This window comes from Struthio camelus, chromosome Z (assembly GCF_040807025.1).
Source record: "Struthio camelus isolate bStrCam1 chromosome Z, bStrCam1.hap1, whole genome shotgun sequence".
Taxonomy (NCBI): Eukaryota; Metazoa; Chordata; class Aves; order Struthioniformes; family Struthionidae; genus Struthio; species Struthio camelus.
In genome coordinates, this window is record NC_090982.1 from 74,171,065 (window position 1) to 74,198,006 (window position 26,942).

The 26,942-nt window shown below is 41.9% G+C and overlaps 1 protein-coding gene across 2 annotated transcripts in view; it reads left to right on the forward strand.

Annotated features, from left to right (window-relative positions):
* Positions 1–26,942, forward strand: part of LOC138064587 (leukemia inhibitory factor receptor-like) — a 51,309-nt gene that overhangs the window by 14,558 nt on the left and 9,809 nt on the right. For both annotated transcript variants that reach the window (XM_068927892.1, XM_068927893.1), the window contains 12 exons: positions 8,148–8,302; positions 9,010–9,130; positions 11,137–11,288; positions 13,556–13,719; positions 15,109–15,283; positions 15,625–15,894; positions 18,022–18,151; positions 19,990–20,153; positions 21,436–21,581; positions 23,931–24,096; positions 24,249–24,319; positions 24,745–24,958. In XM_068927892.1, coding sequence (XP_068783993.1) covers positions 8,221–8,302; positions 9,010–9,130; positions 11,137–11,288; positions 13,556–13,719; positions 15,109–15,283; positions 15,625–15,894; positions 18,022–18,151; positions 19,990–20,153; positions 21,436–21,581; positions 23,931–24,096; positions 24,249–24,319; positions 24,745–24,958 — 1,855 coding nt within the window. In that variant the 5' untranslated portion in view covers positions 8,148–8,220. The remainder of the gene's footprint in view (positions 1–8,147; positions 8,303–9,009; positions 9,131–11,136; positions 11,289–13,555; positions 13,720–15,108; positions 15,284–15,624; positions 15,895–18,021; positions 18,152–19,989; positions 20,154–21,435; positions 21,582–23,930; positions 24,097–24,248; positions 24,320–24,744; positions 24,959–26,942) is intronic.

Consider the following 26,942-nt stretch of genomic DNA (forward strand, 5'->3'; position numbering starts at 1 on the left):
CATGTACTGAATGCGTTCCTAAAATTGCCTGTGAATTATGGTACCTGAGTACGCAGACTAGTAGCGTCTTCACAGATTTCTTGTGCAAATGACTTCCAACCTTACTCGCCTATGACCTGCATGTGTTCTGCATGCAGCACCCTCCCCAAATCAGTACAGTTCTTTCCAAGAGTTTTGTCACCTTTTCTTGCCAGATGAGGCTGCTTTTTCATGCTAATAGCTACCTGGAAGTATTTGCCAGCTTTCACAGCCTGCAGCTTGCCATTTTGTATTTCCGTAGCGTTTAAGAGTCCTGGGAACTGTGTGTGCTGCTCCAGCTGGGATGCATCTACCATGCGTCTTCATGTTGGTAAAATCTATTGTCAAAGTGCTTGGCTTTGGAGATGATGTTTGTGACCAGGAGCTTTCCAAAGGAGTTTGTGAAAGCGTCGGTCCTTCAGCTGAGTTTGTTACGTCCTGTGATCTCACTTGAGGTTGGACTAGATGATCTCCAGAGGTCCCTTCCAACCTAAACGATTCTGTGATTCTGTGACCTTGCAGAGCAGAAGCAGCCCAAAGTTGCTGCAAGGTAGTGGTGCCTTCCCAGCTTCTGTGGGACGATGCTGTTGTTTGGCAGCTGGAGGAAGGAGTGATGCGTTTTGCTACTCGCATTTGGCAGAATGAAAGCGGTTTGCCTCAAAGGACTGAAAATCTGCCCCTGTGAGCGCGTGCATATTTATTGTATAATATCTTAATACTGTTTGTTTCCTTTTCCTCCGGTGCGCATCAAGAGGGTGCACTGGTGCAGGCAGGCAACTTGAATTATTTTGTCAGCTTTCTGGAAGAGAAAGAGCTGATTTTTAAATTAATTCTCCAGAATTGGGGAAAGCTAGATTCCCAGATGGGATTCAGCCTTCATTTATAAATCATTTTTAGTGATTCATGTCCTGCTTATCTTTTATAACATGGAATGCTGCCATGTTATAAAACAGACAGGGAAAGCCTGCATTTGGATTACTACAGAGTGATTCTTGTCTTAAGTTGGGGAATTTTTTTAAGGAGGTGGAAGAATGTACTCTATCGAAAAACAGCCAAAAACCTCAGATAAGTCTTATTAATTCTACTTTCGTTTTTATCATACTCGGTTAGCTTTAGAGTCAAAGACAGAAGGCTGTGGGGTCAGCAAAACAGTTCTGAAGAAAGCCAGTTCATCTTCTGTTTCTGTGTTCATTGTCTTTACTGTCAGCTGTACTGGCAATTTGCTTTGTTTCCCAGAAATGTGTACTTCTGGCATGGGCTTTCAGTTAGGGGAATTTTTTGGAAGCTTTCTATTGGCAATAATAGGATGTGTAATTTGATATATGCATTTTTGTCTGAGTATAGGAGTGTTTTCTCTCACTTTCAAGGTTAAATTAATATCTTCATTTTCAAAAGAAGGCCAAGGCTAAGTAAAATGAGCGTTCTCCACCCACTAAGCAGAATAATTTTTCTTCGAACAATAAACTCCTAATTTTGGCACTTAGGTAACACCTGCGTTTCCGGCTGGCTGGGCTTGGGATGATGGCTGTTCAGTATCTTTGAAAATCCAGCCTGGCATCAGTCCGCACAATTTTTGGTACTGTGCTGGATGGTCATTTTTCTTGAGATCTTCTAGTGTTCCATTTGGTGTAAATTATTCTGATGATACCTTTAGCTGCAGAGGAAAAGCAAATAAGTTATAGCTTGAGAAAATATACTGGAGAACAGATTTCTTCTACTTTTAACCTATGCTTTTAATGGTTTCATGGTCTCATCCAGTATCCTCCACTTGGCGCTTCTCACAACTTTTTGTTTAAGTTGACTTTTTAACCTTTTCTTTGTAGATATCTGCTTGTGTAACACAAAGTAGGCGTGAAAAGCGTGGTTGCTGATCTTCAATTCATAGGCTTTTAAACCAAATCTGGAGGGTTGTGATTGGCAGATGATACTGCCAGGAGAAAGCAGACCAGAAAGATTTTTTTTTGTTTGTTTTCAAATTGGTTTCCAAGCACAATGAAGTACATTCAGAGACTAGAAATCTCAAAACTAGATTTTTTTTTTTTTAATTACTTAACAGAGCTTTGGAAAACTTCTACACTTGGAGAGCTAAGCTGTGACAACTGCCTAAGAAAATACTTCTTTTTTCTTCAAACAGAATCAAGCATTTGGTCAGCTCTGCGCTAAAAAAGATATGAAGGAGTCAGGCCAAGAAATACACAATACAAAAAACATAGTCGGTAGGAGAGATTCTGGTTATCTTGTGTCTTTACTGCGAGAGGTTAAGTCTAAAGAGGTTGGGAATGTCTCAGCATGTCACCGTCACACCGTTAGTGCTGTGCTTGGTTTCTCAGCTTGTCACAGAATCTTTAAGCCTCTTTCCAGTGAGAAAGTTGTGAAGGAAAGTTGTCCACAGATAGCTTCCCAGGCGCACCTTATTAACATGGGAGTACTTTTCCTCTCTTATCTATCTGATCCACCAGTAGGTGCACTGTATGCATCAAAACATCTTTAAAAGTAATTTTAAAAAAGTCCTTTGAAAGTCCGCAATTTGTGTTGAGCTGTTAAGAAGCTGCTTCCTCTGCGCGCGCGCGTGTGTGTGCATGTGCACGTGCACGTGCGCACTTTCTTAAATTTTGTTTCAAATAAGGGCCGCCTTCCTTTGGTTTCGGTGATTAATGATATGAATCTAATTGTTCTTGTGTTAATTTATCTACATGAAAAGCCATTGAAAATGACTTCTTTCTAACCACAGGGAGGAGGGTCAGTTCTTCTGCGCACCATAAAGCCCTGAGCAGAATTCAGAACATCTTCATTTAATGTAGCTTTCGACAAAGTTATTATGGAATGCTATTTTTAGCAGCTGCTCTTAAAGGTGGACATGTAGGTACTGAAGCTTGACATGCCTTTGCTATAGGTATGTTATTAACTTGTGTTTAAATACTCTCTGGATCCACACATGCTGTTGCTCCTTAGCATAGGTTTATGGGAGTTTTTTTCCTTGTTTTAAAATTTCAAAAGTGAAAGACCTTTTCAGGCAAGTTCATGAGTTTACTGTACAAATGTACTCGCACTAAGTCGGGAGGTTTGCAGGCCCATGTGGGGCCTCCCTATTTGAGGCCCGTTTGATTGGTTTGGAGTCTGAAATACCTGATAAATAGTTACGTGGCTGCTTTATGCAGAAGTATCTGCAGCTGGATCACAAGCTGCAATTGAGTCAACAGAGTCTGAGTGTTGAGAGAAAAGCAAATATGACATGGGATGTGTAAACACATACTGTGCATAGGTTTACCGTAGAAAAGTTCTTCCATCGTGCTTTGTATTGTTCAAGGCTTCAGGGGGAGAAATATGTCAAAGATGAGGACACCAGATTTGGTCCACCGAGGAGCGTTCCAGGAATGATCAGAAATCGATAACTGGGTTTGGGAAAGAGAGGGGGAAAAAATGGAGTTTTTAAGGGAGGAGCTAGTAGAGACATGGTGTCAGCCATTGTCTGTATAAAAGGTTGCTGCAAGGCAGATGATAAACTGTACTTTGTCTGCTGGAGACAGGACAAAGTAATGTGCTTAAAATGGAGCAAGGGATAGCTGTGTAGCACATTGGGAACAGTAACAATAGCGCCAGTGAAATGACGAGAATAGATTGCCCAGGGACATGAGGTTGTTATGGGATGTCCTATCACTGAATTTTTAAGAGCAGATTAGACAGCCTTTTGTTAGAAACGGTTTAGTTGCAGTTTCTCTTTCTGTCACAGAGATTGGGTTGGCCCCTTGAGACCTTCATCTTTTTCTTTTATTTTCTTATTATCTTTAATAAAGACTTGCAACCTAAAGACCTTTACACTTAGCAGCAAATGCTCCTATTCCATTCTAGCAATCCTTGATCAAAGTTTTGCCTTCTTCTAATACGTTTCTGAGCTCTCTTGTCCTAAAATGTATCTCTAACGTCTGTATTGTCCTGTGCCATCCTAAGAGTATGTCTGCCTAGGGGATAACATGCTCCTTGTATCCCTCCAGAGTAAGGAAAAACCCCTGCATCTTGTTTGTGTTAGTCTTAAGATGATGGAAGGCAGCTTTCATCCACAGAAAGTGAACTTCCTATTTTAAAGTTACTTCAATTATTTTGTAACTTTGTAATTAAAACAGGGCTCTAAATGAGGATCTTTCTTCCTGACTAATGGCATTTAATTATAGGACAAGAGTCTTTGAATTGCCAACTTTTCAGCAAGCTATAAAATGTGTATGAGAAGACAAGAGCCGAGGAACCTACGCTTCTTACAAAAGCTTGTGGTTTACAAGACGCTCATCATGCTCTGCATACGAGTACATAGGTTCCCTTTGGTGACTGTCTGACTCTGAAAGGGAAGCTAAAACTGTTCTGACAGATGATTTAGGAGAATTTAGTTTGACTCTATTTTCTTGTAATCCACTGTTACAATGTTACTCTTAAAACTTCCATGCTAGGGGGACTACTCAGGAAACCCTGTGTTGTATATGCAGAAGTAGAAGTTTTCTTGAAACACACACACACACACACACACAAGCAGTTGCCAAATCTGCCTCAGAAACCTGGCCTTTTGCATAATCAAGCAGGTTTTGCACAATCCTGTACAGATATGTATTTAGAAAGTGAGAGATTTGGGATTTAATTAATTTCACAATGTATAGTTTTCTTTGCTTTAAGTGGTATCAGTGCTTGACCTTTCTTTTATTCTTTCCTTGGCTTCTGTTAACTGTCAGCTAATTTTGATGTGAAACTTAAGGTTCTGGTTATGGGCTTTTCTGCAAACCAGAAGTGGGCTTTGAAGTGCTGAAGTACTTTGAAGAACTGAAGTGCTCACAAACAGTTGTAATTTACATGTATGTATCAAGTGGAAATCAGTCATTTTGTTCATGTATATCTGAGTGTGCTTCACATTCTTGATGAAGTTAGAGGCTTCTAGGCAAAGTTTAAACCTGGATCTAATGTGAAAGATCTTCATTAGTCACTTGAACAAATATGGTACGAAGTCCCTGAGAGACACCAAAATGCAGTGGCGTTTTTTGGTGTTGAGATTATTACATTTTAAATGCTGGCGGGTTTTTGACCCATCTTTACCTGAACGTGGACTTGTCAGTCTTGACACTTGATCTTTAACAAGTTACAGGACATGGATATTACAGCTTAGGAATGTATAAAAAGAAGGTCTTGATGTGTCTGGGGTAGTATGGCTTAAATTAATTAGTATACATTTTAATGAGTTTTTCGGGTGGCCTGGAAACATGATGAAGCATAAAGTAATTACTAAGGCTATTCACTCTGTTTTTTAGTCTGTTTTGTTAAGTGTCTCTCTCTTTCCTCCAGTTGTAACATCGACCTTTACCTTAGCATCTCTCTCAGTTCCTGTGTTGCCTGGGCCTTTTCCTCAATCTTAGTATTGCAGAACAAGAGAAAGAGAGAAGCAGCTCTTCTGTAAACAGCTCTGAATTATTCAGGTAGTGCCAATACATTTGTCCTAGCACAGTGCTGACAAATTGGTGAGGGACAGAAGCATATTTGGGGCATTCCCAGCAATGTGATCAGGAAGACGTTTTAAAAGCTAAGAAAATAAGGCAAAGTTGAACTGTAGGGATGAGGGAGCATCCTCCTAGTGATGCAGAGCACTTTATTCAAGGAAGGCATCCTTAAAATTAGGGAGGCTTTTAGAAAAAGTCTCTTTTTTTTTTCTGACAGTGATGTATATCTAGCTTTGGAAGAGGCTTCTAAGGCAAGGTGAGGAGCCTTCCCACTTGAGACTTCTTTTAAAAGAGGTAGCCTGGACAAAACGTGAGTTTGAGAGAGCTGCTCTGTAAGAGAGACTGTTATGTTCTTAGGTGAACAAGTCTGCTTCCGCTGTTTGTCACTGTAATAGTGCCCCTTGCTACATGAGGCTTATGGTCTCTGGGAGGGTGCTCAAACCTTCAAGCCTTTCAGGTAGTTGGGAAGCAACACATCAGCGATTGGCTGAGCTTTAAGGTAAGCTTTTGTGCAGCTTTCTTTTTGACAACAAAGCCTGATGTTGGCTGATGTGCGAGTGGAACTCAGTGTGTTCCCTAGATCCTGCTGAGCAGTGGAACTTCACTTTGGAAGACATGCAACCCACTAATCTTCAAAGGAAACATTAACCTCTTCTGTAGCTAATATTCTAGATGATTTTTACCTTAACGTCAATATTTACAGCTAAAAAATCCAGAGTTTGAGAAATGACTTTCGGTTTCTGGCCTTTTTTCCTCCAGAAATTGTGATTTAACGTTGGGTTGAATGTCTTGGGTGACCAGGTCTAGTTCTGCAGTGTCTCAGGCTTCTCAGAATTTCGAGAAGCAACAATATGCAGAGTGAGGAGAGGGGAAAGAGAAACAGGCACACTCTCCTGTCCCCTTAAAGCATGGTCCAAAGCTAGAGACATTTGCATTCATGGTGCCTAGGACACTTTGTGAATGTGACTTTTCATCTAAGTTGGAGAGACCCAGGAAACTACAAGCCTGTCAGCCTCACCTCCATCCCTGGGAAGATGGTGGAACAGCTCATCCTGGAGGTCATCACTAAGCATCTGGAGGACAAGAAGGTGATCAGGAGTAGTCAGCATGGATTCACAAAGGGAAATCATGCTTGACCAATCTGATAGCCTTCTCTGATGGAATGACTGCCTGGGTAGATGGGCGAAGAGCAGTGGATGTTGTCTCCCTGGCCTGCAGCAAGGCTTTTGACACTGTCTCCCATCACATCCTCCTAGGGAAACTCAGGAAGTGTGGGCTAGATGAATGGACAGTGAAGTGGATTGAGAACTGGCTGGATGGCCGAGCTCAGAGGGTTGTGGTGAATGGCGCAGAGTCAAGTTGGAGGCCTGTGGCTAGTGGTGTCCCCCAGGGGTCAGTCCTGGGCCCAGTCTTGTTCAATATATTCATCCATGACCTGGAGGAAGGGTTAGAGTGCACCCTCAGCAAGTTTGCTGATGATACTAAACTGGGGGGAGTGGCTGACACACCAGAAGGCTGTGCTGCCATTCAGAGGGACCCGGACAAGCTGGAGAGTTGGGCGGAGAGGAACCTCCTGAAATTCAACAAAGGCAAGTGCACGGTCCTCCACCTGGGGAGGAATAACGCCATGCAGCAGTACAGGCTGGGGGCTGACCTCCTGGAAAGCAGCTCTGCCGAGAAGGAGCTGGGAGTGCTGGTGGACAACAAGGTGACCATGAGCCAGCAATGTGCCCTGTGGCCAAGAAGGCCACTGGTATTCTGGGGTGCTTTAGGCAGAGTGTTGCCAGCAGGCGGAGGGAGGTGATCCTGCCCCTCTACTCAGCCCTGGTGAGGCCTCACCTGGAGTACTGTGTCCAATTCTGGGCGGCTCCCCAGGACAAGAGAGACATGGCACTGTTGGAGGGAGTCCAGCAGAGGGCTACAAAGATGATGAGGGGACTGGAGCACCTCTCCTATGAAGAAAGACTGCGAGAGCTGGGCCTGTTGAGCCTGGAGAAGAGAAGACTGAGGGGGGATCTGATCACTGTGTACAAGTATCTGAAGGGAGGGTGTCAAGAGGATGAGGCCAGTCTCTTCTCCATGGTGCCCAGCGACAGGACAAGAGGCAACGGGCACAAGCTGAACCACAGGAAGTTCCATCTGACCATGAGGGCAAACTTGTTTCCTGGGAGGGTGACGGAGCACTGGAAGAGGTTGCCCAGAGAGGTAGTGGAGTCTCCTTCGCTGGAGATATTCAAAACCCGCCTGGATGCGATCCTGGGCGATGTGCTCTAGAGGACCCTGCTTGAGCAGGGGGGGTTGGACTAGATGATCTCCAGAGGTCCCTTCCAACCTCAGCCATTCTGGATTCTGTGACCTGTTCTAGAAGAATACCTTGCCATGTCTGTTCTGTTCCGGCCTCAAATAGCCCTGAAGGAGGTCTGTGTAGAGTTGAATTTTACAGATATGTGATTCTTGAAGTTATCTTTGAAATTCCTCACTGAAAAAGTATGCATCGAGGAGTGGTTGGGACAATGAAAGATGTTTGCTTGCCAAAGAAACTAAAGCAGTTACTGGGCCTGAGGGAAGTATTAAGGAAAAAAAGGAGATAGAACAAAAAATGGTGTTTGTGAAGGACCAGCTCTGGGATTTCAAAGGTTATTTTTATTTTTATTTTAGAATTGACCAGCTTGTCGGAAGATGATGTTTATTCCTGCTTGAAGTTGTCATTCTGAAAACAAACGGTAGAAGAATGTGGAAGAATTCAAGCCTTCGCTGTGTTTTAGCACTAGCTATTTTATGTTTAACAAGCTTAATATGTAGTCAAGAGATAGGTGAGTGTATTTTGATATAATACGCTAATTAATGTCTCTTTGTAGCCTCTCTGCCCATGCCATTTAGCTGTGGTGCATTCCTAATATATGCGTGTCCAAAGATTGTCACCTCTGTGGTCCCCCACCATCCTAGGTGTAGAGGTACTACTAAGCCTGATCTCTGCTTTCCAGCATGCAGTGGCATCTTGTAAATCAGTGCAAAGTCAGGTGTTAAATTCTCCAAAGCATGACTCTAGTCGTCTGCGTGTGCGGTCGGTGTAGCTGTTTGCATTGAGATGTTCTTGCCGCATATGTCAGCATATGCGACAGTTCCACGTGTTATCATTAATTGCCCTCCTATCGTTAATTGCCCTTGGTGTGGGACAGTAGAGGAGAGCAAAAAGCCCATTGAGTTTATCATCAAGGCTTGCAGTTTTGCCATTGGCCCAAAGCCTGCTTATTAAGGAAGGCCAGGAATGAGTAGCGTGGAAAGAAATAGCTGCCTGTGCTTATGCACACAAATAGAAATCCAATTGTGGGGTACTTCTGGCAGTCTCTGCCTTTCTCTGATCAGGCACACAAATCATTCACCAGTTTTTAAGATATTTGCTAAAAATACATGCAGTAAAAATGTAAAAAGAATGGCTTTTGATATGTAAAACACTTGTTTTACAGTTGGTCCGTTTTGACCTGCAGTTTGTGACTATATAGTTCTTATCTCATTTCAGGTTCTCCAGGGGAACCACAGAATTTGAAATGTATAATGCACAATTTACACAAAATGGTCTGTACTTGGGATGTCTCTTCCAAAGGAAGATATGGACAAACTGATTTTTGTTATGCCACCAGGTAAGTCCATGTATACCTAACTGAAAACCGTAAAACTGTGAAGAAAGTGTAACTGTTCCTCAGTCCTTGCCCATGGAATTTGTGATGATATTGTTTCCCAGCATCTCCCAGTCAGTTATCCTTGGGTGGTGCTCTCTCCAGGCACTGTTAATTCAGGCAATGGCGAGTCTTCTGGCAAAGCATTGTTTCATGCTAACAATTCTCCTGCCAAAATCTCCTGCTTGCTCTCTTCAAAGGGCTGGAAGATGCTCTCATTTCTTTAGAGTTCTCTGTGTGTCTGCCTAGCCCTTGCTCAGAGTTTTCATAAGGGACATCTTCATACCAGTGGTTGGTTCAGTCCAAAAGGAAATGATAGTTGGAGGAAGCAAATCCTGGTGCTATGGGCCAAAGCGGTAGAATACATGACATAAGTGTCAAGATTCACATGTGGAAAAACATAAAAAATCTCTTGGTGGTTGTCTTATAACCTTTATAAATTTTAAGCTGTCTGGAGATCATTATATGAGAGGAAACATGAAAGTGAGTCCACATTTGGAATAGCCTTTCCAAAATACATGAGAGATGAAAAATTTCAAGAAACATTAAAAAAGCTTAAATCTTCAGTATGCTTTTCACTAACGAGAACGACATGTGCAATCCCCATGCTGTGGGTCTGCCAAATACTTGTCATGTGCTAGGAAGTTTTTGCATCTTGATCCTGCCCCCAGTCCAGATATTTGTACTGTCTTTCTTCCTGTAAATCCTCAGGCAGCTCAGACTTGTCCTTGGGGTCCCAGGGCTTGGCTGCACTTCTTCCACCTACATACTTAATTTTATGTGTGTAGTTATTCCTCCTGTGTTACCAGCTATCACTGCTATACAAAAAATATGTGTATGTGACAGTGTAGGCAGAGTTTTGGAGTGCAGAGTTTGTAACGTTCTGCCCTCTAAACAAGAATAACCAGGTAACTGTTGCTATTCCTCTTTACCAAAGCGGAACAGGCTTGGATCTCAGAAATTTAGAAGCTGAGGCAGGCTTAGCTTAGCTTGGACATCCGTTAGGGAAAGAGGTTTTGGCTTTCTTTTGCCTGGTCATCCTCTAATGGCATCTCAGTAACAGAGGAGGAGTAGCCCATTTGAGCGCTCAAGTTTCACTGGCCTTTACTAGTGCAGAGTCTTTTGCATGAATCCTTAAAGTTCAGCCCAAGCTCTTGACTTCAACAGATAGGAGTTCCAGGATCATGTTCCAGTTCTTAAATGAGTAATAGTCCCTCCACAGGAAGTCTGGCATTGTTCTCTTTCCTTTGCTTCCTCCCCTCATTCCCCCAAGAGGAAGATCTGGATTTTTCCAAAGAATTTTCCTTTCTAGTTACATTTCAATGATTATGAGCAAAGGGGCTTGACCTGTCCATTATTTTTGTCTATATGTGTCTACAACCTCCAGACAAAGACCAGATCGCATTGCGCTGAGCACCGTGCAAACGGTTCTCCCTTCTACCCCCCTGGTCTTTTTCTACTAGCTGAGCAGCAGAAGGGAGCTAGAAGGTTTATTCTGTGATGGGGAGACAGATGTGTGAACCCACTGGTTGCATCCATATTCCATGACTCTGAAAAGAGAAGGAGGGAGAAGAAGTCAGGGAGGAGAAGAAGGGAAGGATACTGCTGGGTGTTGTTTTGTTGGTTTTTGCTTATTTTGAAATACTGATTCATGGTGACTGCCAGGTTCAGAAATGTGTCTTTTGCTTACAAAGTCATGCTTTTTCACTTTGAGGTGTTCTCTTATGAGCTATGTAGCTACATTATACAACTAGTGCAGAGTCTACCACTGTGATAAAAGTGACTTGAAGGAAGAGGGAATGCTTGTTAATCGAATGTTAACCAAAGCTCATGCGTTCTTAATCTTTCTCAGGCTTGAAACGGAGCTTTCTTTGTTACGTTACAGAGAATTTGTGTTATACTAGTGTCTTGGGAATGTCTTATCTTCCTATTAAGCTGGAATACCTGCTTAATCCTCCCTCTCTTTTCAGTGACCTCCCCCCTCCAGTGTGTATTAAAACTAGGGAGAAAAGAGTAGAGATTCCAGTCTCAGAGAGCTCCGCCACCGTGACAATAACGACAAACAACGTTCATGGAACTGCTTTTGCCACCAAAAAATTTACAATTCACAAGACAGACATCTGTAAGTATCAAGTTTTATGTGTATACGTGAGGCCTTTATCCTATCACTGATTAAACATGACCCAGAAGCGTATGTGCTTGCAGTTTTCTTTGGCAGTGTTCCTGTATGTAAAATGCTGATGTGCAGAATCCCTAATCATCTAGCCATATGCAGTAGGAGGTTGTTTTTCTCCCCCTTCAGGGAAAAGAAAACCTCTCTACCCGTAAATCATAGCAGAAAAATTGAGGGCAAAATGTAAGGAAGAAAACAAAATTCAACACCATTGCATGCCCCTAACTATTCTTTGCCATTGTTTTCCTTGCTGAAAATTAGGAAGAGTTTGCAAACAAGTTACTATCTACGTATTTGAATCGTGGCATACTACGTGGGGCATAAAGTGCTCATACTAGCTTTGGGAGAAGTGGAATAAAATTTGTAGTGGCAATGCACCTTTCTTAAATGCTGAAACCCTAGAGAATGAAGTAGCTTATTCCTACTGCTTTGTAACATTTTAAGGGCAGTTATATCATGTGTCACACCTAATGGGACTTTATTGTCTTAGTGTACACCCAAATTGCCCCTTTTGTTCAAACATTTATGAAACTGAGCAAATGCTTGGGAGGTAGGCAACTCTTCATACTGCAGTTATAGCTAAATTAGATGGATTTTTCCCTGCTTCCTTCCTCCCAAAGATGGAGGAAAGCAGGGAAGTATCTCTAGGCTGAGGTAGCTGTGTTCCACACTATATCTCTTTCTACCACATTAATAGCGCTGTGCCTTGATTTGGCTCTAAGGAAGTTTCTCTTGAGTTTTGTCTTCTCTGTTCAGAAGGAGATCCCCTTATCCCACTCAGTAAGTATGTCTGCCCACGTGCTCACTGCCCCGGGTTACGTCAGCTGTGTGCTCTTCCACGTTCTCCCTCTTTACAGTTATTTTTTTTTTTTTACTATAACAGTCTCCCCCACCCCCCCCATTCCTGCAAACTGAATCTGCTTCAATAGCTTTAGCTGTTGGCATTATGCTGTGGATTCCCACCTCCCCTTTCCCTTTCGGTCAGATTTCCCATCACTAGCTGCCTCTGAGCATCCCCCGCAGAAGCAGAACTTAAAACAAAACTTGGACTAGTTGATAACTTATTTTTCTTCAGTTTCAACTTCTCTGGTTCTTCTTAGTTTCTAGTGGCAACTCTACTGATTATGCAAGTTCATCAGCTTTATGCTAAAGATGACATTGGTACCATCTGCCACACTTACTCATAATTTAGCCTTTTTTTTCACTTTGCCCATTTATTCAAAATCCAAACTCTTCCATTTTCAGTTGCTGTTCTTATCCACGGCTCAGTTTTCTGACCTGTTCTTAGTTGAGAAGAAACTTTAACAAAGCACAGCTCAAAAATGTGTGGGGTTCATACCAGGTGTTTTGCTGACTCCAGGCAGGATGGGCCTGTGGGTTCCTCACAGGTTATCCCAGGTAGCTTGCTGACTGTGCTCAACACTTTGAAGGCTCTCAGAGCTTCCCCCTGGCTAGTACCCCAGCTGGGTAAATCACACACTGAAAAAACAGGATTTATCCTGCAGCAACCCGGATCTACTTGAACTGTCATAACCTTTGCAGGGTTCAGAGCCTCTTGCTTCACTACCACCCATTCATAGAAGAGGCCCTTCTATTTAGATAGTCTCCCTGTACTGACTCCATCATTTTGTCGTGCCTTTCATGTTTCTGGTAGCTTAAAATCATGTTCCTCATCTTCCTCTTCAGAGCCTCATGTGAGCTTCTTCCACCATGTGCTTTTGCTCTCCTTTCTCCATACTCCTGTTTTTGTTGTGGCTCTTCCTTCCTCCTTCACGCTTTCCTGATGGTGTCCAAAACGCTCTTCTTCCTTTGACGGCTTTTACTTTCTCCTCCCTAATTGTATTCCCATGTGCACTTAAAGTGTTTCTTTTATCCCTGTGGCACTGAATGAAGGTTGTGAAAGGTAATACGATGTTTTCCTTGCCATGCATTATGAAGAGGCATATTCGTGATCAGTTACTCACACGTCTGCCTGCATGCTGAAATGTTAGAAGAAAATGCTACCTGGTGACTCATCAGCACCTGTGCTTTCCTAGGAACCTTCCCGTTCAAGTAATGACAGAGCCCATCTTATTCTAATTACAGAGGTTGACCTCCATGTTTGTATGGCTACCAGCCAGTTCAGAGCAGAGAGATGTGGCTGTTAAACACCTGTATGGCTGGTATTGCTGACTAATGACTAGAATATGGGCTTTTTTTCCCCTCTCTTTTTCAAGCGTTTGTTCCGCTCACTCCGCACATTCTCAGTTTAACTCCTGACTTTTCGACTTCCACGTTAAATCTGAAGTGGAGCGATAATGGGTCAGTCTTCCCATATGGACTGGATGCTTTTTGGCAGATTGAGATACTCCGTAAAGAAACAATGGAAAAAGTAACACGAGTAAGTCCTTTTCTTTCTTTACGAAAAGTATATATACGTTTCCCCCCCACCCTAATATTTTGAGGGGTCATTGAAAGAAAGCTCACAATAATGCAAATTGTTGAACTTTGCAGATTCTGTGTCTGATGCTGGTAGGTAACTTACTGTTAAGTTTTGAAGTTTTGGGAGGACAGTGGATGTTGCACTGTCAGTATTTGTTCACAGCCCCAGCAGTTTTTTTTTAACTGTTACAGTTCTTTTATTTAGAACTTGCTTATGAATTTGGCAGATATACTGCACCATTAATTCTGCGTCATTTCTCCAAGAGTCTCTCTAGACTTGGTGGATTCAGCTTGTTTTCCTGTGCGATTGCCCTTATGTTCCCCCCTAAAAAAATCCAGAAAACATGACTGCAGCATGTTCAGCATTCACAAGCTCTGTGTTTGTTTGAGCATACCAAGTAATCAACTCAAAACAGGGGAACAAATTTATATTTTTCTCTCCGCTCCGTGCTGCATTTTTGAAGAATATCCTTCTTGGTGTGCCTCAATGCTGGGGTTTTAAAAACTTTGTAGGAAAAAGTCTGTCATTGCTCTTATTCATGCAGCATCTCACATGTTCGTAGGAGTGGCGATGAGTATCAAAAATTAATATGCTTCTGAATATTACATATGGAAGGATATGCTTCTGAATATTACATATGGAAGGCATAATTTTTTCATATGAAGTGAATCTTTCTTTCTGTCCCTGGTTATGCCATTGAGTATTCAGGTTTTATTTATCTTTTTGAAATAAAAATAATTACTCATTCAAGTTACCCCAGAATTGTTTTTTAGAATAATTCACTGTTTTTTTCAGCAGTAAACTACTAGATTCCTTAACCTTACATTGTATGAAAGAAGCTATTTGCCTATAGATTATGTTTTGCAGCAGGTCGTTAGACAGGATATATACATCACTTGATATTCTGGGGGCACCATGCAATATCATGAATTAAACCAGTATTTTGAGAATGGCAACCTCAGTTTGCCCAAGCCCATTTGTAACTTTGTTCTATAAGTTTTGGGAATGGAGAAAAAATAAAATGTGTGGCCTGGAACTAAAAGTTACAAGAACTGCATTTTGGAAATGTTGGAGCACATCACTGCATGGGAGATGCCCTGGGCACTGGGATGCAATATATACCTTTTGAAAGGTTTTCCAGGATGCCTGCCCTCCCTCAGATGTCCGCCCTCTGATATTTCTGGCTGATAGTCTTCCTGAAAGTGTTAGATGGGATAGTCTGCCCATCTGTTGGGTTTTATGATTTACCTCACGTAATTTGCCAACCTGTTGACACTTGCAAGATTCTGTATGTTTCTTAGCAACTGTTTATAAGCTCTCTCTTTGTTATTTGGGGAAACTTTGCAGGTAACTTACCATTCAAAATTGACGCATGAAAACATCCTTCTTTCTTGGAACTGGACATCGGACATGCCTTTGGAGTGTACATCGCATTATGTGAAGATTCGCTGTTACATTAATGTCACGGATTTTGCTGGCCACAAGGACTGGAGTGACTGGAGCCCAGTAGAAAAGGTCCCTGGTATGTCTGTTCCCTTACCGCCATTTGGACTTTGACTGCTTCATGAAAAGCAGCCTGAAGTAGGAGGAAGAGTGGTAGGCAGTGATGGCCTGTTGCGTTCAGGGTGTTCTGATTAGAGAAATAAGAATAACATGCAATCACAGGTTAATGAAACCTAGTAACTATAGATTTGTATGCACAGAAGCGCTCCTGAGTCATGTTTTAGCTGATCAGCACTGTGTTTGTTACACGGATGCAATTATAGAAGCGAACACCATATTTATTACATATATTGGAATTATAAAAGCAAACTGTTAATAGGTTTTCTTTTTATTTGTTTTCTGCTCTTCCTTCTTTGCTAGGAAAAGATACCGAGCCCAATGGGAGCGGGGTTTTTCCTCAGGACACTGTGGTGGCAGTAGGTTCAGATGTAACAATTTGTTGTGTCCATGAAGAAGGACAACAGATACAACAGATGACTTACGGATCAGAAATATACCCACTGATACGTCTGAGCAGTCGGAGCAGTGCAATCAGGGTGCTAAATGCCAGTGCTTCAGATACTAGTGGGACAAATGTAGTGTGTACACTATACCCAGAAGAGATGGATGGAACTGTCTTGTTTGTAGGATGTAAGTATACTTACATTTACTAACCTTAGGAAAAATCAAAATGGTTTTGAGACTCTTGCGGTTCCGCTAGGAAACAGGTGCTGTTGTGGCTCTTTTTTCCTGGCCTTTGATTTCTGAGGATGAACGAGGATTTTAGTGGTGTTCCTTTACGCGTCTGACTGATTTCACTCTGCGAGCTCCAGCACTCGGAGAAGATGCTGGGGTTGGAAGGACAGAGAGGTACCTGTGGAAGCAGCTGTGAGATTCTCTTACAGCCTGGCCCAGTGCTACTCTCCTTGATCTCTCTTCCTAAGGCACTGCTTTATGGTCCAGAATACTTACTAGTTTATTGTATTTAAATATTTGTCCTCATTTTCCATCAGTTTGTGTTTATATCCATTCCAGTTTAGTCCTTGAAAAGGCAAGAGTAAGAGCAAGAATTATGGGTGAAAACATTCATTTACCAATCAGTCAATAAAAAAGACAATAAAACAATTAGATTTGCAGGGGCAACAGATCCTCATCCAGGGCAGTAGCTCTCTGGGAACTCATTACTGCAAAGGAACCCAGTTGACAATTAATCTTTCCTGGAAAATCTTCTAAACATTCTTTTAATATTTTCTTTAAAATATTTAAGATACTAAATCACTGTGTATATTTCTGTGTAACCTTGCAAGCCTCAGAAATGTCTTCCAGATATAGTTACCTCTTAAAACAAACTGTTGAAAGTATCTGGTTCTTCTTTCCCATAATTGGTCACTTCAGAGTTTTGTGCGTTTTCCCCCGCAGTGAGTGCTTGAGGGAATTGCCTTATTCCAATAGCTGCCCATTAGAATAGCAGTTTCCCATTATGAATACCCACCTTTGAACCTAACGGTCCTTGGAGGGATGAGGGAAAGGAGAAAAGAGACTGCACTTATTTTGAAAGTGTGTTCCTAATTCCACTAATGTCACTGACTTTGGATGTTAAATGTGTGATAGCAAATGCAAAAAGGAATCCAGCTTTTTTTGGATTCTCATTGAGGTGCTGTTTTCACATTGTTTGTGCGCTTTGGTTGGAAAACTCTCCATGTAAGTCAGTGGTTCATAAATGAAAGTTGTGACAATCTCAGAGAGGACAAAGAAGCATACACAGGGTTTTCCCATACAGCAGTTTTAGAAGATTTGGGATGTGGTAAAGTCTATTCTCTGCCACTGTTTTCCTTGTGGTACCTAGTTAGTGGGAAGGGAGAGGTCTGGTCAGGATGCTCTTGTTGATGAAACATTTGATTCATCTGTCTGCTGTTCCCCAAATGTGTATACACACCACCTTAGGTAGCCTAGGTCTGGCAAAATAAGCGTTCTCCTTTTTGGCCAGTTGCTCGTAATTTGAACAAAGCCAGCTACTGTTGTCTCTTGTGTTAGTGTCCCTTCTCTAGTGCAGGTACTTGATTTTATTATGCCACCTTTTTGGGGGAGAGTGTATGAGTCTTGAAAGAAGGGCTGCAAACAGCCTCACATCAGCGTGGTTACCCTGTCTCTGCTGGGAGCACTGCCCGTCTTGTCCAGGAAGGCGGTCAGTGGATGTCAGCAGTGCTGTAGTCTGGGATGGAAGGACAAGCTTTAAAAGAAAAGGAAAGAGGGGCGTATGCAAAGCAGAGGTGAAGAGGATGAACTATTCAGGGCTTGCTTCAAGTTTCAAATACAGGGTGGAATTCGTGCTTAAGGGAACTTCTTGACGTGACTTGCTTAGAGAATTCGAAGCAGTGGTGGGGCTGCCACGTAACAAAACGTGACGCGCAGCCAGCAGCACTCCTAAATTGCTCAGCGGCTAAACTGACGCTCAGAATTTTGGAAACGTCTTGGCAGAGTTTTAGTAAAACACTTCCAGGTCAGCGCCTGGAGCTTGTGAAGAACATAGTTGCATGTGTTTTACCAGATTCTCCACCCACTTAGAAGCCTAGAATCAAGTGTTAGTCACTTGGGCTGGTAATAATTATCCGTGTGTTTAATCTGAAGCGTATTATTTATATGGTTGGAGAGTAACTTCTACCATGTACTTGTGAGGGGCACAATCTAGACCCAGCAGAAAAACTCTTTAAGTGGTAATGGTGATGCACAGGACGGGGGAACACTGGCTGACTGTTCTGGTTTCCTTTTATACTACAGATGCCCCTGATACTCCCCAAAACCTCATCTGTGAAACATCCAACTTTCTGATAATAAAATGTACCTGGAAACCAGGCAGACCCAGTGGACTATATGGAAAACGACGAACAAAGTACAGTTTATTTGAAAGGTAAAACAGTTAAGCGTTGCAAAAAGATAGAACTTTAATATATCCCTTGCTGCCTCTGACTTTACTGCTCCATGCCTACCTCTCATTTAAATGAGATCGTCTCAGTTTTTAGAGCCTAAAATGTTCTTCAGAATTTTGTGGATTGAACTAAAGTCCAAAAACAAAGTCAGAGAACTCCAGTCTAGTTTTGCAGTGTTGCAATGAGAATTGAGGATGTTTTTTCCCAAAAACTTATGCCGGTCCAGACGCATGACAAAATAAAGGACTTTGTGTGTCAGATTCCTGCCAACAGGTGGATAAGACCAATGTGAGAATACTGGGAGATGGGGGGAGTCGTTTATTTACTTTTTTTTTTTTTGTATGCAACCTATGTCAGATCATCTGTCAGACATTTACTGAGCCTCTGCATGACAGAAACTCACTGAGAAACCATTGTAAGACAGAGCACGGAGCATTTCCCAGGTGCCATTGGAAATAAGCCTACTCAAATTTCCCCCCTCTCTCAGCATGAAGAATGGTGTAGTGTAGAGCGATCAAAGTATGTGTTACCTGGAAAATACTGAAAGCCACAAATAACACTGGCACCATCTGCAGAATGAAATGAAAGCTGGTGTCCCACTGGTTTATATTATATGCTAGGCCATGTACAGTCTTAAAAGTGGAGAATCATCATTTTGGAATTGGACTTGTAAATGGTATTCTTTGGTGGTAGTGATTAGAAGTTGCTGAGGAGTGAACAAAATTCCCGTGGTGAGGAGCTTCCCCGTACTGCCAAAGGAACAATCAAAGAAGAGAGCCAGGAGGCCTGAGTCACACAAGGGAAAATGGAGTTTAACGGTGGCCTTTAGAGCAAGTCAGAGTGAATGAAGATGAAGTTATGGTCATGCATCTTGGCCAGGAGGCTATTGCTAAAAGTCATTTGTTAGGGTGCAAAGAGGTGGGGGGAAAAGAGCAGGTGTTCAAAGGAAAGGAGCTCCAGTCACTGGCTGCCTATTTTCATATCATAAATGTAAGGATATAGTTCAAATATAGTTCAGAGATGCATGTGATGCGTTTCAGAGAGAATATTCTCATCCTTACTTTCTGGCCACACTGAGCTTTTGAAATGGAGAGCTCAGCTAGAATATAGGACGAATGCCCAAAGGAGGAAATTAAATCCTTGCTACTGAATGAGAGGTGTATGTAGATTGTAATTAAAGCAACTTTTATGTACATGTGTGTGCACGCACACACACACACACACCCCCCTATATATACACATATCTGTACATACACACACACAAACGCTTTGTATTTTACCTTTAAATATGTAACTCTGGTCTTGGCTATTATCAGACCACCTTTCCTGCTTTTGATTTGGGAACGGCTGGGACTAGTGGAAGTATCCCAGGTGACAAACCATAGCTTAGGTTTGACAGGACTGATGGAAAGATGTTACGTATGGCCCATCTCCTTAGTTCAGAAAGCGGTTAGTGACGTACTTTACATGCAAATGTATGCTGATCTGAGCAAAGATACTTCTTTAAATCAGTCTTAGTTGTGACTTGTGAGGTGGTTTTACAGGACATACCTGTTTTCCAGGCTTTTGAGAAGTGAGAGGATGGAAATGTTATGATAGTGGAAGAGGAGAGTTTGACGTGAGAACAGGGCAAGTCATGACTGATGCCACTTTAACCTGCGTTATGGTGTTAGATATGCCTCTGCAATCAAATCATTCTGTAAGCCATGCGTCAGTGAACCCATCATTCTTTACTGTGTTTTCAATCTAGACTGTTGACTGTTGCTAGAAATTGTCTTATTCAAAAATTAAGGTGTTCCCCCCCTGCTTTACTTCATAGGATATCTGGTAAAAACGTTTCGTGTGAAGTAAATGAAATGAGCAGAGAGCGTGTCTGTGGCTTTCCGGTGCTGGCTGATCAAAAAACGTACAGTTTCACACTAGGCGTCTCCAATCCTATCGGGCAAACAGAGTCCTCGCTTTTGGTTGATTTAACTCAGAGAGGTAAGACTTAAGAATTACAAAGGCAAAAGATACATTTACTGCATGCGAACCATTTGTTTGAACTCAGAAGATCTGTGACATGCTATACTTACTATTATTTTGCTCTCTTGTCAACAATTTTTGGTGTTCAGTAATTTAAACTTAAAAAGAAAAGAAAGCTGAGGACATGACTTGTGGTTAAACATAGGTCTGCACGGAGATGCTAGTTCTCTCCGTAGCCATGCTACCACATTGGATACAGTGCTGTGTGGATAAATGCTCCTGTGATCTAATAATTAGCCAACTGCTGTTTACGTATCGCTTCATATTCTAGTAAGTATCAATCATTAAAATTTAGGTGTAACTTTATGAACTGTGGGTGGCCCCATATTTCAGTGCCTGCTTTTAGGGCAAGATCTTACAGGCTTACTTTTGCGGGATTTGGAGCCTAAAAAAGTGGCACTAAAAGGTAATAGCAGTACTGTTGTAGCCATGATCCTCTGCTGCCACGGTTTGTTGAAGGAAGTAATATCTTTTATTAGGCCCCCAATATAAATGAGGAAAGGGAGAAGACAGGCACCTTTCTGGTGCACGTTCCCGTCTTCCCCTGCCCTGTTGTGTCAGCCTCCGCAGACAAACATAGCCGCGGATTCAGGCATTCCTAAAGCTTACAGTACTCAGTCATTCTCCCGGAAAAACTGATTTTTTTCTTCCAGAAATTGCATTTTTTGCCCATTTCCTAATTACAAGTGAGATTAGAACTGTCAGGGTCAATTGACAGGCCCTAGAGAAGCATAATTTGTTTCTGTTAATCATAAACTGGGCTATTTTACAGTTGGTAGGTTTGACTGCTGTTTCCTATTTGATTCCTTTCCTTCGTTTCCCTCACTGTACAGTTAATTGCCAACATAGAGTACACATTCCCTTAAAGATAACTGGGCCAATTCCAGCAGTTGAGTTTTTCTTCTCTGGTACCTATGATTAGGTGCCCCTGTGTTCCAGGTAATTGCACCTTTTTTATAAAATCAGTTGGAAGTGAAGTGTTTTTGTGAGTTGCCAGCTTGTTATCATACATGCTGTTTTGCCAGGGACACTCAGCCTTGAGCAAATCTGTTTGTGTTTGATAACTGAAAAGTGCATCAGGAATGAAACAGCTTGCAGGTGCCTTCATAGCACCAGCTGTCCTAGTTGCTAATCAGATAATTTATTTATTTTTCTCATTCTCTTGGATCTTTTAAAATTAAATTTTTCTGAGCTAAAATTTTTGTCTTAGAACTGAAGGTTTTTTCCTTTAATTTTTAAGTTCATCCAAAAACTCCAGAAAAGTTAACTGCTTCTGGGAACAGTTCTACAAGTGTCCGTCTGCGTTGGTACATAAACGGCAGCTTTATTGAGATCCGGCTTCTGTGTCAAATTGAAATTAGCAGTGGTCACGCTGAACAAAAACTGGTAAGTGTTGCTTTTATTGGAATTTGTTGTGCTCAAATGTTGATCTTTTTCACTTGACATTCCTTTCATGGCTTCAGTCTGATTGTCTTATTGAAAGGTTAATGCGGTGATGGCTAGAAGTCCATCTACTAAAATCAAGAAGAGTTGTAATCTATTGTTTCCTGCTTTATTTTGTTTGGTTGGTTGTAAACAATTTAGAGGAAAGTCAGTTTAGCAACCATATTATTTGGAGCATTGAGAAGGTGCATAGTGTTTTATACTGACCCTTTAGGTAGTAGTTCTTGTGCTTTGTCCTTCATGATGCAAGCTGCACCAGCACATGCTAGTTCCCATGATGTGCTGCTGCTCTGCGGACTTCCACAGTAGTTTCTCATTGCCTCTTGCAATCTGTAGTTGATTTTCTTTTTTTCCCCCCTCTCAGGGAACATTTCAGCTGCTTGCTGTCAGCAGTTGACATGCATGTGGCTGTAGTACAGCGTTGCTAAACCTGCTCGTGCGTCAGCAGCGTGGAGACAGGGTAGGGAAGGATTCTCCCATTGGGCATGTGAGTAGGCAATCCCGATGGAGACTTCTGCATCTGGAGAGAAGGTGGTATTTCTGGGTAGAGTTCAGATTTCCAGCATTCGGGCTTCTGGTTGCTTTAGTGCTCTGCGTCTCTGACTGGAGCTGCGTATTTACTCTGCTGACTGTCAAAGGAGCTTAGGATACTATTTTAAACACCAGCATCAGATGCTGAGTGTAGGTGGTGGAAATATATCCTCTTCTTCCTTATTGCCTAACTTAGCGTGTGGGTGATCCGTTTCGCTGGGGAAGCCCGATGGCGAAATTGTGCAGGTATGGTTGGCCTGAGGTCTGCCCCCAGACTCTCTTTGCCCGTTCAGATGGTAAATCTCTGACCAGCTCAGGCAGGCTCACGCTGAAGTATCCAGTCTCAGTGCACAGAACGTAGCCAGAATTTGTAACCTGAATACATTGACCTTAGAGGTTGCTTTTTAGAAAGCTTGTTTCTCAGTTTGATTTTAGCAAGTATTCTGTTAGTCACGTATAGTTAGTTGCCTACCAGGGAAAGCCTTGAATAATCAGTCAGTCAGTCAAGCCACAGAAGTGATGCAGCTGAGGCTGCATATGATCGTTATATACATTATCCCTAAAATAATAGGGCTGTAGTTAATGCACACTCTATGCAGAATGTTTTTTTTAAATACCGTGAGAGCACTTACATACTGTGAGTATGTAAGCTCTTATATTTACTCTGTAATCAAATGTGTTAAGTAGTACCCAGAGATTAGGAACTGCAAAGAAAATCATAGCTATCTTGAGAATTACCAGGAGAAGGAACTGAACTGGCTTTGAGATGTAAATAACAGCTCTGACAGATGAGCTGTGTTGGATTTTGGTGTGGTAGTTTGAGATATTATCATCCACAGTTTGCATTTGTCTGCTCCTAGCAGTTACTGCTCCTGGAGCAGTCAGCAGTGGGAGCGAACGCCACTGTGGCACCTGCTCCCAGCTCAGTTAGCTTAAATTACCAGCAAATGTGGGTTTGCACGGTTTGGTCTAGCCTGAGTCGCACTGGATGAAGCTTGGGGCACGTATTTGCTTGTGAGCTCTGCTACTGTTTCAGTAGTTTGGGCTGGTGGGAGATGGTAAGGTCTTACGCTGCCACAGCAGTTCCCTTTGCTGCACCTGTATCAGAGGCCTCTGTTACAGATGCTTTTGAAACATAGCATACAACTTTATAAAAGTTTTGGCAGCATTATATTGACTCTGGTTGCTTAATAAAAAACCTCTAAGAGTTCTCTGTAATAAAAAAGTAGCTGTGAAATTGTTATGGGTTTTTACATGGCATCTTGAAGAGGTTTTCAGAAACTTTTCCTTCCATGTGAGAGATTGTTGGCTCTTTTTGATATTTTTCAAGTTGTTATTTGGCTTCAGAAATGCACAATTAGTTACAACTTAAAGTTGCTTAGAGTCCCGTTCTTGGCAGCTGTGATGCACGCGTGTTATAATTAGATACAGTAGAAAATATTCCCAGGCTTAGAGTTTCTGTAAGTAATCATGAAACTGAAATACTCCCTAGACTTGCACCATTTTAAGAATAGCAAGAGTGACTAGTGCTGTAAAATAGACGTGAACAGAGATCACTTGGGTAAGACTTACATACTGTCTTTTGAAAGAAATAGGACTACTACGAAGAGTATGATAAGTATCTTGCTCAGACGGACCGTCTTCAGTGTGCTTCTGTGCACATGTCTTAGGAAGAATATCACCTTGTTTTCAGGTGTTGATTTTCAGCATAATTTAGGAACAACAAAAAAAATCATGTCAAATTTTATAAATTTTTAACAGCACAACGTCTCCATGCCCGGTGGAAAATTCTCGACTTACACAGCTCAGCTGAACGTATTGCACCCGTATACCAAATACCAGTTCAGGGTGCGCTGTTCAGCTGCTGACCACTTCTGGAAATGGAGTGATTGGAGTAGGGTAGAGGAACACACAACGTTGGAAGCTCGTAAGTATTTTTAGTTCTTTGATGACAAAATGCTGAACTTGTGAAGCCATATATTTTAAATGTTACAGGAAGGAAGGCTGTCTTTCTGATTGATAGATATTAAATTGTCTCTTGTACAACTCGGAGGAAAAAAAAATTCTCTTTTTTCTTAGCTCCTGCAAGAGGACCAGATGTCTGGAGAGAGAGAAGTCCTTCTGGAAGAAGCCTAAAAATCTTTTGGAAGGTAGATAGGAAACTTAGAGTTTTAAAGCATTACATAAAGTAACTCTTATGAAAATAATATTCTTATGCATTTATGAATGTGTGGAGTTTATCGTCAGTAAATCAGATAACTTTTCTTAACTCTTTTTAGAATCATACCTTAAGACAAATAATTTTCCGCAAATGAGAATATTACAGAATTTTTCTATTTAAAAAGAAGTATTATTGAAAACTTTGATTTGAGAAGAATTTCACGTGAAGAATTAAGTTTTTAACACGTCCTGGGTAAAAAATAAAATCTTAGGAACTTGCACGTTAATTCCCAAAATCACACTTGAGTAGCTTGTCTTTTTTGCCTGGTGGTCCTGTGCGTTAGATTCATATAATCCTATGTCTTCCTCTGTTTTTTCCATCTTGTTTTTAATGCATTCTTTGACTACTTCATAGCCATTGTCCGTTTCTGAAGCCAATGGAAAAATAGTGTCTCATGAAGTGTCATGCTACCTGCTAGATACACCACTGGAGTATAAAGAAGTCACCGAACCTTCAAACAGTACTGAGATAAAACTCGGAAAAAACGATTGTGTAATTAGCGTTGTAGCCAAAAATCACGCAGGCTCGTCTCCTCCTTCGAAGATAACGAGCGTGGAACTTCCAAGCGGTGAGTGCTCACAGCAGCGGTCTAAGCGCTGTCCCAGCCTGGGGAATATCTGGGCAGGCTTATTTATTGAAAAACAAGATGACGCATGCTTTGTTTGCTTTGGTGTGCAGGGTTTTATCCCACTGAAGTCTAATACACATGCTGCTTTGCTTTTGGTGCAGTGTCTCACCAAGTAATTGTGCTCTCCATGGGTGATAGTGTGCAGTGTCTGCAGCTATGTTGCACCTTTTTGGAGACTTCCCAGGAATAACAAGGGTGATGCTAAGTTATTGGCACAGATCTCTGATGTTTGGGGAGCTCAGTTTGTTCCTCTGTGTTCTTGTTGCGACACTGAAATGTGGTACATGCTAAAGAGAATCGGAAAAAGGTTGTAGGGGCATGTTGTGTGCCTTGTTAAGGGGGGAATTGTCAGTTCATTGATTCTGAGCTCTACGGGAGAATACTGTTTGGGCTAGCTGGAAAAGCATTTGCCTCCTTGTGCTAGAAGCCGGGGTTTGAGAAGAAAGTGGACTTCAGCTTCCCAATTAAAACACTGCCGCTTTTGCTGTGGGCTTCTGTGAAGTGATGTAGCTGAGACAGATAGTGATTTTCATGAAGATGCTTTTATAGCTCTTTTTTGAGCAAAAAGAGAACTAGATTCTGGGAGTGGTGGAGGTCTCTCTAACACAGGTATTGGTGTGGGACGGACGACAGCTTTGCAACTCATTTGCAGCTTTCACTTGGAAAGAGCTCAGAAGTCTGAGGTTCCCGTGGCATTACCCAACTTGTAGAAGATTTGCTACCAAGTTGGTATAGGAATTATCTGAGTCACTGACTGGAGTCATGAAATGTGACTCATTCACTGAACTGGATGACATTTCTTCCCAAACATTTCTTCTGGCTACTTCCTGTATACAGTCCGTAAGTGCTTCTAATGTCCTTAAGAAAGCAGTGGCTCTGAAGCTGGATATCTGATGAGGTTTCGTGAAAACTGAAAACAGAGGATACACTGCCTTAATTCATCTGTCACTGTCTCTGAAAAGTGCTCTGCAGAGAGTCAAGGGCATATAATCTGGCTGTTACAGGCTCCGCTGCTACAGTAGGTATAGTACTGTAGATAGTTATTTCTACTACTACAGCTATAAATACCCCCAAATGAGCAGAACAGGGCTCATTACTGCCCCGGGTGAATCTCCTGTCTTATGGCTCAGGGAATAATATTTAGTGTGGTGTACTTAAGCATTTTTAGAGAGTATGTGCCCACAGTCCCTAGAAAGCCTTTCATGTAAATAGGAAAACTAAAGCAGCTTAATTCTCTTCCAGCATCATAGAAATGGGGAAAAGTATTGAAGTACTTCTGGAGTTTGACTTGTATTTGTTTAAGCATGTGTGTCTTTCTTGCCATGAGCAAACTAGAAAAGGATTAAACACTTCAGTATCTATTAAAAATGTTTAGAATTATGCAGTCCTTCAACATTCACAGCATGTCTGTGAGAGTAAAGTTTTCACAACACTGCTTCTTAAAAATCGTCCTTTCCCTTCGGCCTCCCATGGGTCAGGGCTTTGACAACAGGAAATAATTGATTCAATAGGGGAGCATAAATAAGAACATTGAAAAAAGAAAAACTGAAACCCCGAGATTGTTTCTGAAGATCTGTCGTGGCCTTTGGAAAACATCCCTGAGCTCTGCAGGACCCCTCCTGACAGACGGCCATAGAGGGAAGTGTCATTCCCCAATCTCATGAGTTCAAGGGCAGCTAAATCTCTAATAACCAGAAACAAAATAAATGTACTGAAGGCAAAGCAGAGGATCTTTTTTTACCCTTGATATTCTGGAGTCTCCGCAGAGTTTGCCAGGGACTTACCTTCTGCCGTTGAGTCTCAGTGAAAAATTGTTGCCTGTGGTTGTACGAGAGACACTTTAAAAGGAACACAAAGCAAACTCTTAGACAGAATGAGGAATTTGTAGCTGGAGGCTCCTGCCAAATTGGTGTCAAGTCAGATT